We start from the raw sequence: 15,881 nt of genomic DNA, 5'->3' as shown, positions 1-15,881 counted from the left end.
GGCTCCTGCCTGAAGTCCCAGCTACTTGGGAGGCTGAGGCAGGAGGATCACTTGAGCCCAGGAGTTTGAGGCTGCAGGGAGCTATGATTGCACCACTGCACTCCAGCCTGGGTGACAAAGCAAGATGTCTCCAAAAAAAATAAAATTGTTAAGTCAACAACAACAAAATGTTGAAGAGCAGAAGTCAATAAAATAGAAAACAAGGATATATCTTTCTTAGTGTATCTTTGTTTTGTATTTCATTAACTTCTGCTCTAGGTCTAAATGATCTCAGAGCTGAGTTCTACCATTCAGGGAACTAATAATTCAAATATATTAAAAAATATTCTACAAATATAATTTTTAGATACCCCCAAATCACAATAGGGTAATATAACCCTTGTAGCAAAACCAGACAAGGACAAAATACGAAAGAAAATCATACACTTAGCTCATGTGGAAATGTGGATATTAATACAGTCATGCATTGCTTGACAACGAGGATATGTTCTGGGAAATGTGTCATTAAGCGATTTCATCATTGTGTGAACATCATAGAGTGTATTTAGGCAGACCTAGATGGTATTTTATTTATGTATATTTTTTCATGTGGAAAACTAAATGCCCCAGCATCACTGCTGAATTTCAGCCATTTTCCCTATTGATCTGCAATGCAAATATCAAGTGTCACATAGCAGATTTCTCTACATGTTCCATTATAATCTTGTGGAACCACAGTGGCATATGCAATCCATTGTTGACCAAAACATAGTTATATAGTGTATGACTGCATTAGCAACCTGAATCCAACCAACATATTAAAAATACACATCATAACCAAATGGGCTTATCCCAGGAATACAAGGATGGTTTAACAACAGAAAATTATTTGACACATCATAACCACCAAATGATTATGACAATACAGGAAGAAAAATCATTTGCTAAAATTCAACAAACATTAGTGACAAAAACAACCTAAGTATAAAACAGAACCTCCTTAATGTGTTCAACCTTGATTTCAAAATTTATGTGAACAGGGAAGGGTCAAAAATAGTCACGATAATTTTAAACTCAAAAAACATGGGGAGACACATCCTACCAGACTCATCAGATTCTATATAAACCATGGTGTGAGTTTGGTGAATTGTTATAGACCAGAGTGCATTAATGCAATTCCATCCACAAATGGAAACTTGTTCTTTGGCATAGGTAACCTGTGCACTCACTGCAGATAGGAGTGTTTACTGATTTAATAAAATATGGCAACATTTAGCATAATTAAAAACATGTAAATCCATGACCCAACAAATCCATTCCTGGCTATATGTCATAAACAAATTCTCATATGTCTAGGAGAAATGTGCAAGCATATTTATTGCAATATTGTAACAGTGAAATACCAAACTCGATCTAACTGTCCATCAACAAAATAACTTGTGTATTTACCTATAATGGAATACCATTTAGCAGTTAAAATGAATAAATCCTCAACTTAATAAACATCAAAAATATATTGGGAGGAAAGCAGATCACAAATTAACATATCTCACTTACATATAATGTTAACGCATACACACAATATCATACATTGTTCTCATGCTACATATATATGTAGCAATACATACAATCATGCATGGAAAAGATAATGTCAAACTTAGGATAGGGATTACCTTGGTGGAGGGAAAGAAAATGGGATCAGGAAGTAATAAAAAGGGAGTTTTTGTTCATAATATCATAATATCATAAACTTTTTACAGAAAAGTAAGGAGAAAAGAATAGAGTCTCAATGCAGTAGGTTCCAAGGTTTGAGGCTGCTACTAATTAGACAATTAAGTGACATGCAGCTGGTCTGTGCTATGATCTATCGTGTAAAGCTGTCAAATAGATTTAGGCAGTTATTCTGTCCACAATTGAATGGAATCTAGAAACAGGTGGTTATACAAATCCTATCTATGTTGTTGCTTTCTTAATCAGCCTAAAACTGTAGCCAGATCTTAATTACGATTAAGAGGCTGCCCAATTGATCTCTTTTAACAGCTCTGCTAAAAGATTATTGATAATAAAGAGTTTAATTCAGACAGAAGTCTTAACAGAGAATTTACAATGTCGAAGAGTAAACTTCATGTTAGTTTATGACTTTTTAAGCCACAGTATTTGGTAGTTCTCGTGGATAGAAAGGATATCTCACACTCTTTTTTCCTCTTTTGGGGACCAATTTAAAAGAAAAATCTCACCTTTGTCTTTTAGGCTCTTCTAACATATAAGAGTGACCCAGCCATGAGAAAAATGTTGACTCATCTATATTTCTATATCATGCCTGTGTTTAACGTCGATGGATACCATTTTAGTTGGACCAATGTAAGTCACTTTGCCTACCCAGTTGAAAAGAGGACTAAATAAATCATAGAAAACAGAGTCACAAACTTCCAGGACAGGAAGGAAGCTGGACAGGCAGTCAGCTGAGTGATTCCAGAGATGCAAAAGAGGCCTTCACTCTTTCCCCAATCAGAGCACCAACAATTAGATTTCATTTTCACATCTAGATTTTGTAGAGATTTCACATAAATAAAGATTCCTTCTTCCAAATAAATTGTGAAAAATCACTAGTCTAGTCCAGCCCATTCAATTTTGCCTATAAAGAAATGGGGCCAAGAGAAGGCAAAAAGGCCGGGCGCGGTGGCTCACGCCTGTAATCCCAGCACTTTGGGAAGCCGAGACGGGCAGATTACAAGGTCAGGAGATCGAGACCATCCTGGCTAACACCGTGAAACCCCGTCTCTACTAAAAATACAAAAAAAAATTAGCCGGGCGCGGTGGCGGGCGCCTGCACTCCCAGCTACTCGGGAGGTTGAGGCAGGAGAATGGCGTGAACCCGGGAGGTGGAACTTGCAGTGAGCCGAGATCGTGCCACTGCACTCCAGCCAGGGCGATAGAGCGAGACTCCGTCTCAAAAAAAAAAAAAAAAAAAAAAAAAAAAAAAGAGAAGGCAAAATACAGGAAGTTTGTAGCAGAAATTGGAGCATGAACCTGGGTCTCCACTACTAATCCAGTGCTCTTTTTCACTCCCTGGGCTTGTCTATTCACAGGAGAACTCTCCCCTCAGTGGTATGACTCGTTCATTGATTGAGCTATTAAAATGCATGCGAATAACCTTTTAAGTATTTTTCTCAGCACCTGTTTTCTTAATTATGTCTAGGATCGATTTTGGAGAAAAACAAGGTCAAGGAACTCAAGGTTTCGCTGCCGTGGAGTGGATGCCAATAGAAACTGGAAAGTGAAGTGGTGTGGTAAGTTTGGGACCAACTGGGATCCAGATCCAAAGGTTTCTGCAGGTTTTACTCTGCAAAATATGAGTCCAGAGGACTCTCATGGGAGACTCATGTTTTTCTGTATGTGAAAACCTGGTAGAGAAAGGTACAGATACGTACATGATAGCTGTAATTGGCAAAAGAAAATGAAAGGATTCTTTTTTAATATATAAAAATCAAGGATTTTAAATATGTCAATTCGGTCCTGAAAACTGAAAATTTAAATACATATGTAAAAGCAGCAAACTGAGGAATATTTGTCATTCCCCAAATTAAAACATGAACCGTGGTGTAGTATAATTCTGGTTAAATCTTTTTATCCTTTTCATACAAGCGCCACTGATGCTGCATTCATCTGTCTGTCGTGGTCAGAGCTGTCACGACCTTGTCTATATTCTACCACTCTGCTGGTCATACGTGGATTGACCATGCACATTGGGAATGTATTTCTGCTGCGTTCCATGTTTCATTAATAATCACCTTTAAAATAAAAGGAAGATGTCATTTTAAGGAAGGAAACCCTTTTACTGAAGAAAGAAGGAGGCAAGTGTCAGGGAGAAATGAGAAAATTAGTCATGGCTAGTTTACTTGCAGCAGAAAAAGGAAAGGATGGAAAATTATTATCAAAATGCAGTTGTTGGGAGCTGCCTTTGTATTGAGTCTTTCTGTAGGTCCCTCAAAATATAGACCCTTGTGTAATGGAAATCCTTCCTTTAGTCCCTTAGAAATGAGGCCTATTCCACATTCACTCATTCTACAATGAGGGTTAGGTTCTATGTGAGATGCCAATCCTCCCATCCCACTAGCATCAGCTAGAATAACTGGGCGTGGGCTTTGATTCCTTCCACACATCCCTCCAAGCAAGAGGCTTCAGTCAATTAGAATTGGCAAATAAGAACATGACATAGCTAAAAGAATATGGCTCTAAAATAAGACAAATGTAGTCTGAGTCTACCATTACTAGCTCAGTAATTTGGGCAATTTTATTTAATCTATGAAAGTATAATGCCAACCACCTCATGAGGTTCTTATAGAGACTAAAGGAATTTATATATGTGAAATGTCTAATTTAGTTCCTAGCTCCAAACTGGATCTAAGTATCAGTAACCTATCCCTTGTTCCCTGACCCCCAGAACAGTCAGTTCACCTCTAAGCCTCAGATCAGTTGGTGAAACAGCCTCTTTTCTTCACGGGAATGTTGTGATGATGAGCAATAATGTATACTTAAAAGTACTTGCATTTATGAAGGGAAAAAAACCATTGTATAAATACTATGATGTGGTATTATAGATGACTATTTCTATTTAGAAATTGTTTTCTCCAACCTATACTGAGACAACAAGCACATTAACTCCTGAAATCCACTAACTTAAAAAAAACTTTTCACTTTCCCTTCTCTCTGATGGGGCCATTTTCCATACTCATAAACACAGGGATGTTTCGCTTGTTAGTGGAGACTCGCATCCACATATATGTCATATGCATGCCTACAGGCATCTGCATGAGTGCTCTGGATGGGTAATTGAGCTGAGTAACTCTAGCAGCAGCCAGCTCTGCCTATGTAAACTTAGACTCCTGTTTATATCAGGTTGCGAGTAAGGTCTTGCTTCCCTTTGTTGTTCTTCCTTTACCCGGCTTGCTTCCTTCATACACATGCCTTCTTTGGTTTTTCAGTTTCAGCTGCAGACCCAACTAGAATTCCTTTGATTCTTCCCAGTTTTGAATCGTTCTGATTTTTTCTGTGAGCCAACACTCAAGATATACAAGGGATTATGTCTAATGCAGTTGCAAAATGATCTTGATAGACTGTTGGAAGTGATGGGGAAGTGCAGGCAGCTTGGCTGGTACTGTGTCAGCTGCAAGGTCTCCAGAGTGGATTCAGCTGATCCGATAGGCAGGCAGCCAAGTGTGACCTGCCTCCCTCCCAGGGTCAGGTCCATCCCCCCGCAGTTATGTGCTGCATGAAGGGGACAGGGAACTACAATGTGGGAATCACTCTGAGGTCAGGGGTATTGAGGTAAGTATGAAATTCCCTAAAATGAACCTCCAAATAAACATCCATAGCATAAATGACATAGAAATGCCCAGATGATTGAAAACACTGTAGGGTCAGCATGGAAGTGACAAAAACAGCTCTTTCTTTCTCTTAAGTGAGTGATTCTTGAAATTAAAGAGCAGAACATGAAACTGCTTTTTACCGTGCAGAATCTGTGGATCCCCGTGTGATAGTGGTTATGCTTTAGTGCGTGCATGTGGAATAGTCCAGCATGCAAGTACAGACAGGCATACTTTTTGAATACTTCATAGCTCCCCTGAGGGTGTTTCACCCATAAGATGAATATCACTGGTCTGAAAGTCCCCCAGAAGGACTCGACAAGTCAGAGTAGTGGTAGGAACCAGGAATAAATGCATAAATTTCTTTCATTCATTTGCCAAAGTTAATCGAGCACATTCTCTCTGTGAAGCACTGTGCTTTTTTCTTTCCTCTGTGCACTCTTTTTAAAATATGCTGTAAGCACTGATTTTCCAAATTGGAACAAATCGATGAGAAAGGTAAAGGGTTTGGATAATATCCATACTTAATCTTTAACTTCTGAATAATTCAAGTGTTGCCTATTTAGAAAAACCTATGGAACATAAAACAATTTTGCAAATCATATATCTACTAAGAGACTTCTATTCAAAACATAGAAAGAATTCTCTCAACAATAAAAACACAAGTAACCCAATTTAAAAGTGCACAAATGATTTCAACAGATACTCTCCAAAAAAGATATATAAAAGAGAATAAGCACATGAAAATATGCTCAACGTCATTAGCCAATAGAGAAATATATATCAAAACCACAATAGGAGTAGGTACCACTTCGCATCTACTAAGACAGCTATAATAAAAAGACAATAACATGTGTTGGTGAGGGTGTAAAAAAACTGGGACATTCATACTTGCTGGTGAGAATGTAAAATGCTGCAGCCACTTTGGAAAACAGTTTGGCATTTCCCTAAAAAGTTAAAAACATATGACCCAGCAACTCCACTCTTAGATATATATATATATATACCCAAGAGAAATGAAAACATTTGTTCCCATAATGACTTGTACATGAATGTTCATAGTAGTATTATTCATAATAGCCAAAAAGTGGAAACAACCCAAATGTCTATCAACTGATGAATAGATAAACAAAATGTGGTATATTTATAGAATGGAATATTATTTGGGCATAACAAGAATGAAGTACTGATACATTCTGCAGCATAGATACTTAAAAATATTATGCTAAGTGAAAAAAGTCAGTCACAAAAGAGCAAATGAAATGTCCAGAATAGGCAAATCTATAGAGATAGAGAGTAGATTAGTGGTTGCCAGGGGCTGAGGAGAGGGGAAAATTAGGGAGTAACTGCTGAGGGGTAAGGGGTTTCTTTTGGGGATGATGAAAACATTCTAGAATGAGATGTGACAATTGTGAATATACTGAAAGCCATTGAATTGTACATTTTAAAAGGGTGAATTTCCTAATATGTGAATTATAGCTGATTATAAAGCAATAAAGCTATTATAAAAATATTTTTGTTTCTATTTAGGAGAAAGTTAGGCACTTATTGAAACATAATAACTCTTTAGAACACTGAGTTACCTAATATTATAAATTAGATATAATATGGAGAAAACTATACGATTTTTTTAGCAGCCAACCACATGTGCCCCTCTCTATATATGCCCTTTTCCGACCACCACCCTCCCACTCTATCCAAAAAAAAAAAAAAAGTGGAGCCGGGGGCTGTTCTGCTTGACCAATCATTTGGGTAGATCATCTGGAGTGAAGAGAGAAACCATTACAAATTAGGGGTTTTCAGCCAATCCCTATGAAATAACAATAGATGGCCACTGGCCTGCTTTCTAAAACGATGAGTTCCTCCAGCTGAGTGGCTTTTGTTTGGAGAGAGCTATACTAGCTGAGGACCTAAACTGAATTGTTCTGAAAATATAGAGATTTTCAGAGCCTAAATTTGGGGCAAAGAGAGCAATAAAAAGAGGTAATGTTGCTAGACTGTATGGAAAGAGACTTTAGTACTCAAAAATGCCTATAGTGGATTGCAATTAAACTTTGCTGTGAAGTATGCAAATTCTCCAGCATTTCACAACCACCACCACAGGTAATATTCAGTACAATCTACTTTACTAAGTGTAGGCCCAAGGGAAAACTCTCCCTTTGCCCTCTGAAGTTTTGCTGAAAATCAACTGACAAAAGGCAGATTCATAGGATGAAAGGCATACAAATTTTAACATGCATAGCATGAGGGAATCACAGAAGGATGATTACCCAATAATACAATGGGGTACAGAGGTTTATAAACCCTTCTTTATAGGGGTACGGAGAAATGTGGCAATTTGAGGCATGGTGAAAGATTTTTAGGGGAATTCAATGGACTTGAAGAATATACAGCAGACAATAGTTGATGACAGATGCCTGTCCAGGTGTGTTGACAAACCTCAGTCTCTACCTGCAATATGAGTTAAATTAATGAAAATTCAGAGAAAGGACTACAGGTAACTGTTTTCTTCTTTGGTGGGTCTGGACTTGAGCTAGATAAGGAAATATCAGCATAAAGCTTCTTCCAGGATCTGCTGTTCTTCAAAGGCCATTAATTGAAAATAATTAGCATGCTAGGGTGCTATATTGGGGGTGTCGATTTCTTTCTTTCTTTTCTTTTCTTTTAGACAGAGTCTTGCTCTGTCACCCAGGCTACAGTGCAGTGACGTGATCTCAATTTACTGCAACCTCTGCCTCCCGGGTTCAAGCGATTGTCCTGCCTCAGCCTCCCAAACTGGGATTACAGGCACCCACCACCACGCCGGGCTAATTTTTGTATTTTTAGTAGAGATGTTGGCCAGGCTGGTCTCGAACTCCTAACCTCAAGTGATCCACCTGCCTCAGCCTCCCAAAGTGCTGGGATTACAGGCATAAGCCACCATGCCCAGCCAGGGGTGTCAATTTCTAAGCCCCAACATAAGGATTTGTGGAATTGGATCTGCCCTCTGGGTAAGGAACGATCAGAAAAACCCAAAGTGTTTTTACTTTCCTTAGTACAACACTTCTGACACCAGATGTTTGAGGTTTTCTTGCTAAACCCCAAGCAACTCTGCAGTGGACACCAGCTGGGTGTCTTATAATTCAATTCAATTCTGACTCTATCTACCTAAAGTGAGTGTCTGATTCCTCAGGTTAAAGGCTCAGTCCCACAAGATTGCCCCCAACCTCAAATGTCAGTTACAAATGCCAGCTTGTGACCTGTACTTCTGACTGACTGGCTATAAATCAGGGTTCCCAAGACCCCCTCTTTCAATTCGATCTGCTACAATGATTCACAGAAACACTTTATATATGTTTATCAGTTTATTATAAAGGATACAGATAAACAGCCAGATGAAAGAGATGCATATAGCAAGGTATGTGGGAAGGGCATGAAAGCTCCATGCCCTTTCCATGGGCACCACCCTCCATGAACCTCCATGTGTCCAGCTATCCAGAGCTCTCTGAATCCAGTTCTTTTGGGTTTTTACAGAGGCTTGATCATGTGGGCATGCTTGATTAAATCACTGGCCATTGGCGATTGGCTTAACCTTAAGCCTTCCCAAGAGGTTGGGGAGGTGGCACTGAAAGTCCCAACCCTCTCATCATGCCTTGGTCTTTCAGTGACCTGTCCCCATTCTGAAGCTCCCTAGGGACCCCCAGCCACCAGTCATCCTATTAGCATACAAAGACACTTATCACTCCAGAGAGTCTAAAGATTTTAGGAGCTGTATGTATTCCAGGAAACAGGATGAAGACCAAATATATATTTCACAATATCACCCTGGGGATGTGATGAAGTGCTGAGTCTGGCTTCAAGGTAAGCTCAGGGAAAGAACTAATCCACATTAAATTTCAGAGGCATGGAACTCAGAGCAAGAATGCACTGCCTTAGAAGAGTGAATTTCTGTCACTGGAGATTAATAGACAAGCTCTGATCCAGGTAACTTCTGGCTGAGAATGACGTGTTGATGCGGATTAAACATCAACTAACTGGTCAAACTAGTCCCTTAAGACTCCTGCCAGCTCTGTTAGTGATGACTCTAACATACATTAATCCACTTTTATATCCAAATGAGTGTATTGAGCCCCTTCTATATTGCAAAGAGCTAGAAATTATATAAGAAAGTCTTGAAAGATTTAATGAGTTCACATCCCACTTCTAAGAAATTATTTGGGATCCTGGAGAAATACAAAGTGAAAAGATCTGTTGGCTTATAGTATTCTTTGCTTAACAACCAATTTAATATGAAAAGATATAAATTACCTAATATCTAACAAAGTTGGTAGAAAATTTTAAAACTAGAAGATGAATGAGCTAAACTGTAATGCTTAGTTATGCTTTTTTTTTCCCTTTTTTTTTTTTTTTTTGAGATGGAGTCTCCCTCTGTCACCCAGGCTGGAGTGCAGTGGCGCAATCTCAGCTCACTGCAAGCTCCGCCTCCCAGGTTCAGCCATTCTCCTGCCTCAGCCTCCCGAGTAGCTGGGACTACAGGTGCCCGCCACCACTCCCAACTAATTTTTTTGTATTTTTAGTAGAGATGGGGTTTCACCGTGTTAGCCAGGATGGTCTCGATCTCCTGATCTCATGATCCACCTGCCTCGGCCTCTCAAAGTGCTGGGATTAGAGATGTGAGCCACCGCACCTGGCCTTAGTTATGCTTTTTATAAAGGAAGTTAAGGACCTAGAATCCTGGATATGTAGAAATTTCGATCATAAGGATTTGCTCACCATTGTTGATACATGGCTGGCATTTCTTAAGGATTCATTATGTGCCAAGTAAGTGCTAAATGCTCAACACGAACTTCTCATTGGTAGATGCTACTATTATCCCTATTTGGCTGATGAAGAAACTAAGAGAGAAGTGAGGGAACTTACTCAAGATTATGAATTGAGCTCAAATGAAAAGTCAAATCTGACTGACTTCAGTGTCTGTTTCTAACCATAGTCTGACTCCTTAGGGATCAAGTTGCCATGAATGATTACTTTTACTCATTTGGTTAAAGAGTTAAACAATGTGTAACTGCAGAAGAGCAGTTTAGGTATCAGAATAACCATATGAATTGAACTGTTTTATCCAAAATGAAATAGACAAAAAAAAAAAGAGAGAGAGAGAGAGATTGGGAATGTATGGTAAGAGGGAAGTAGCGGAAGATCCCCCAGGTACTATTTCTATTTCTGATCTTGGACCACCACATACCATGCAAATAGTTTGAATTTACAAACCCATGAGATGTCAGACATATGGTTATGAATTCTCCAGGAAGACCTTTTTCTTTCCCAGCCAGAGTTTGGCATCTTCCCATGAAGGCAGATTTTTGTAGCCCACATTTTCATGGAAAGTGTCCTACTTTGGGGCAACATGTTGGCTCACACCTGTAATCCCAGCACTTTGGGAGGCTGAGGTGGGCAGATCACTTGAGGCCAGGAGTTTGAGACCAGCCTGGCCAACATGGTGAAACCCCATCTCTACTAAAAATATGAAAATTAGCCAGGTGTGATGACACATGTCTATAATCCCAGCTACTTGGGAGGCTGAGGCACAGGAATGGCTTGAACGGTTGCCGTGAGCCGAGATCGCACCACTGCACTCCAACCTGGGCAACAGAGCAAGACTCTGTATGAAAGAAAGGAAGAAAGGAAGGAAAGAAGGAAGGAAGGAAGGAAGGGGAGAGAAAGAAAGAGAGAGAGAGAAAGAGAAAGAAAGAAAAAGAAAGAAAGAGAGAGAAGGAAAGAAAGAAAGAGAAAGAAAGAAAAAGAAAGAAAAAAAGAAAGAAGGAAAGAAAAAAAGAGAAGGGAAGGAAGGGAAGGAAAGGAAAGAAAAGAAAGAGTCCTGCTCTGAGACTGCCAGGTGTGTGTCTGGGTCTTGCTCCCTTTTCCTGCAAACTGAGAACCCAAATACTGATCCCCTGCCTCCACCACATGTGGCCATTGAAACAAGCCTCCAGGTCAGAGACCAGCAAACATCCCAAGCAAGCCTGCAGCTTTTGCTTCAGCTTCAGCCATTATTCCAACTCCCTCTTCACTCTTGTACCCTCAGGAACATTTTTGAGAACTATGCCGTGTATTTACATTGTTTTCTTGATCATTTTAGATGTGTTTGTAGCAGGAGCTTTTATCACAGTATGTGCCACAATTCCGTCATATTGCTAGAAAACCCAGCTATCATTTTAGACATTAACACAATTAGAATTAGTGCTGGCCTGACTTCTTGATGATGGTTTTAGGGCCTTTTATCCTCATCATAGTGTATCTAAAACAATCTTATCTGCACTTGATTCTCCGGAACTTACCAATGCCAGACAACTTACTTTCTTCTTTGCTGCCTCCTACAAGTAACAATGTCACAACAATAGTATCACAGTTTCCAAATAACAGTGTAACTTGAAGGTATTTCTCACTCTTATTTTAAATGTTGTCTTTCAAATCCTTTATAACAGTCCTTTTGATACTTAGGGAGAGCTAACAATGAATGCTGAAACTTAGGAAGAACTGGTTTTTTGGGTTTTTTTATTTTTGTTTTTGAGATAGGATCTAGCTCTGTTGCCCAGGTTGGAGTGCAGTGGTGTAATCATGGCTCACTGCAGCCTCTACTAAAAGCCTCAACATCTTCGGTTCAATCAATCCTTCCACCTCAGCCTTCTGAGTGTAGCTGGGATTACCAGTGTAAGCCATCATACCTGACTAATTTATTTTTTATTTTTCATAGAGATAGAGTCTCACTATATTGCCCAGGCTGGTCTCAAGTTCCTGGGCTTAAAGGATCCTTCCAACTCAGCCTCCCAAAGTGCTGGGATTACAGATGTGAGCCACCATGTCTGACCAGAAGAACTGGTTCTTAATTATGTTTCTGATTTTGTTGTTTTAGGTGTCCTCCTTTCAGTTTCTCTAAGAATGAAGTCAGTAGTGTGCATTATGGGCATAGGCACTCTCCATCCATTCCAAACTCTTTCTAAGTGCCTTCCTGTACTGCTGAGGCCAAAAAGATAAAAGCTGCGGCCGGTGGCTGTGGCTCACGTCTGTAATCCCAGCACTTTGGGAAGCCGAGGTGGGTGGATCACGAGGTCAGGAATTTGAGACCAGCCTGGCCAATATGGTGAAACCCCATCTCTACTAAAAATACAAAAAATTAGCCGGGCGTGGTGGCCCATTCCTGTAGTCGCAGCTATTCAGGAGGCTAAGGCGGGAGAATCGCTTGAACCCGGGAGGTGGAGGTGGCAGTGAGCCAAGATCGCACCACTGCACTCAAGTCTGGGCGACAGAGCAAGACTCCGTCTCAAAAAAATAAAAAATAAAAATAAATAAAAGCTGCATTTCTAGAACTCCTTAAGCTAGGGATCTGGGTGTGACTTAGGTTCTACCTCTTTGGTGCGCTCACCTCGGCTTTTAAAGCATGGAAGAAAGATGGAAGTTGCTTTTCTATGGCTTCCATGGTCCTACTGCCCGCTACCATTATGGAAGTGTGTGGTTCATTCAAAGCAGCTCACCTTCTTGGCTGTCCTCTGAATGTGCTCCTTCCTCGTCTTGGAAGAGACAGTAGCCTTCCTGGTCAAGTCTTCCAAGAAGGCTCTGAAAAATGTTTTATACTTTTTTTTTCTTAATCTCCTCTGCTACCAGTCATGGTGGCTCAAGCCCGTAATCCCAGCACTTTGGGAGGCCTAGGCAGGCAGATCACTTGAGCCCGGGATTTCGAGACCAGCCTGGGCAACAATGGTGAAACCCCATCTCTACAAAAAAATACAAAAATTAGCCAGGCATGGTGGCACGTGCCTGTAATCCCAGTTATTCAGGAGGATGAGGCAGAAGGATTGCCTGAGCCTGGGAGGCGGAGGTTGCAGTCAGCCAAGATCAAACTACTATACTCCAGCCTGGGTGACAGAGTGAGACCTTGTCTGAAAAAATAAAAATAAAAATAAAATCCCCTTAAAACTAGCCATAGTGGATTCTGTGCCTTTTCATGAAACTCTGACCAGTACAGAGTCTTTTATAAACATTTCATTTCCTACTTTGTATCTATTACTTTGACCAAGAATTCTTTCATAAGCTTTGTGTAACATTCAGCTCAATTTTTCTTTTTCCTTGTATTCATTACTGCTACTATCTTACCTTTTCATATTTCATTGCCATCTACCATGCTAATTTGTCCTTTTAAAATAATGTATCTACTAGAAATATTAGTCAGCTATTATCTCCCTCCTTAGCACTACTCAACTGGGGAATATATTAATCCCTTTCAGCACTCCTCTCTCTCATCAACCTTAAACATATTTTTGCAAACTTCATTCTTTCTAGGATAGAAGATCACAGGCTAACTGGAAATCTTTTGTTTCTAAGATTTAAAGAAAATACAAAAAGCTTTCCTTTTCTTCTCTTCCTATTCAGAGCTATTTTCCAGCTAATACACTGCTAAAAAGAGCTATTCTATCTTTTGTTAAGTTGCTCTTAAGTTGTTCTTTTCCTAATCTAGACACTGATTATATGCAAAAATCATTTCCTCTCCCTGTTTTATATTTCATGATCCTTAGGCAGAACATGCCCAGAAGCTTTTTAAAATGACTTTTTTGTAACAACAAATTATAAATAATGCTTGAGACTCATTTTGTGTGTATACACAAAACACTATATTGTTGTTTTATTTCTCTGATTATTCTTGTGAGTAAATATGTAAGAATTTGCATTTGAAGGACAATATCTAGTTTATTTATAACATCTATTGCAACATCATGAATAAATATATTTGCTGAAGTTTTTGATAATGACTTTACAAACAAAGTTTAAAAACCTTTTACAAGCCAGGCGCAATGGTTCATGCCTGTACTCCCAGCATTTGGGGAGGTCAAGGCAAGTGGATCACTTGAGCTCAGGAGTTTGAGACCAGCCTGGGCAACATGACAAAACCCTGTCTGTACCAAAAAAATACAAAAATTAGTTGGGCATGGTGACGTATGCCTGTAGTCCCAGCTACTCGGAAGGCTGAGGTGGTTAGGATGGCTTGAGCCCAGGAGGCAGAGGTTGCACTGAGCCCAGGCTGTGCCACTGCACTCCGGCCTGGGTGACAGAGCCAGACCCTGTCTCAATAAAATAAAATAAAATAAAAATCTTTTACAAATAACTTAGTTTTTAAAGTCAATGAGTAAGCAGCACATAAAAATGCTATTTTTGAAGTGAGACATGGGGGAGGTGGCAGAATCACTCCCTTGGTTCTTGGGACACTAAGCTACTGATTTTTTATTTGGTACTGATTTTTAAGCCCAATAATTTTATTGTCCCTGTTTCAGCAGGTAACACTCCCATGCTGCTCAGTCTTTAGGAGGCCTCCAGTCTTTCTGTCAGCATATGAGTAAGGTTTTTAAAAAGCTCTTACCTACTAATACCTTTTCCACTATACTGGCCACTTTTCAGCGTTTTTTGCATTTCTGATTTCACTGATAACAAAATATATCTCTCTGATAATTTTCCTCCAGCTGTATCATTTGCATTTGAGAAGTCATGCTATTTTTTATTTTTGTAAATTTCATGCCTATATAAGTGCTTTGATTTTTTGGGTCCTTGTTACCATTTTTATCGTCTCATAAGCATTATAGCATTATATTCCTCCTGGGTCACTAATGTTATTAAATATTTTCCTTATTTTCAGATTCCCAATTCTCTTTCAATTTATATTCTTGTTTTTAATCCAAACTCCTTTTGAAGTAACTTTTCTGTTATTAAAACCATCTCTTTTGAATGCTATTCTCAAACACAGATGTAGGTAAATGATGATATTCTTTTTATCTACCACCTTTTATATTTGTTTGAAAAGCTGAGGTATGCTGAATAATGACAAGAGACAGATGGGCAGTCACCTTGCCTTTATTCTGTCTTGCAGAACAGCATTTCCCAAACTCCACAAAACCCTAGTGAACTATAGAACACAGAAGGTGCCAAAAAACAAAACAAACAAAGAAAAAAAAAAACAACACTAATGTTAGGAGTATTTTTAATATGTAAGAGAAAGGGATTTTTTTTTACAATTAAAAAAATACCAAATGCCTTTTATATAGTTGTCACCTCAGAGGTTATCAGATGCATCCTTGAATTTAGTCATTCATGTATTCAACTAGCTGATTATTGGGGAAAACAGGAATGAAGAAAACAAAGGAAGTCAGGTTGTTACACATGCTAGACAGTGCAGCGGTGAGGGTTGGTGAGCTATTTTAGGTGGCCTGGGGAAGCCCACCCTGATGATGCTTGGGAGGGGAGGAAGTCTAGGGAAAGACAGTGCACACAGAAGGAACAGTCATGTAAAGGCCCGCGTTGGGAGAATCTTTGGTGGGTTTCAGGAAGAGCCAGGAGAGTGTCTGGCTAGAGCTGAGGGAGGAAGAGAGAGAGGAGTAGGAGAAGAGGCAGAAGTGGTCAGAGGCAAGATAATGGAGGTTCTGTGCCAAAGGAAGGACTTTGGATTTTATTCTGCATAGGTTGGGAGAGCACTGGAGAGTTTTGAACCAAGGAACAACATGACCTTGCTTTTTAAGA

General features: G+C 39.5%; 1 protein-coding gene across 1 annotated transcript in view; it reads left to right on the top strand.

Annotated features, from left to right (window-relative positions):
• CPA6 (carboxypeptidase A6) overlaps positions 1-15,881 on the top strand; it is a 324,809-nt gene that overhangs the window by 259,276 nt on the left and 49,652 nt on the right. The window contains exons 7-8 of the mRNA XM_003831348.6: positions 2,230-2,340; positions 3,179-3,269. Of these exons, the coding sequence (XP_003831396.2) occupies positions 2,230-2,340; positions 3,179-3,269 (202 nt within the window). The remainder of the gene's footprint in view (positions 1-2,229; positions 2,341-3,178; positions 3,270-15,881) is intronic.

Source organism: Pan paniscus, chromosome 7, assembly GCF_029289425.2.
Source record: "Pan paniscus chromosome 7, NHGRI_mPanPan1-v2.0_pri, whole genome shotgun sequence".
Taxonomy (NCBI): Eukaryota; Metazoa; Chordata; class Mammalia; order Primates; family Hominidae; genus Pan; species Pan paniscus.
Note: the sequence above shows the minus strand (reverse complement) of the source record. Positions and strands in the feature narration are given on the sequence as shown.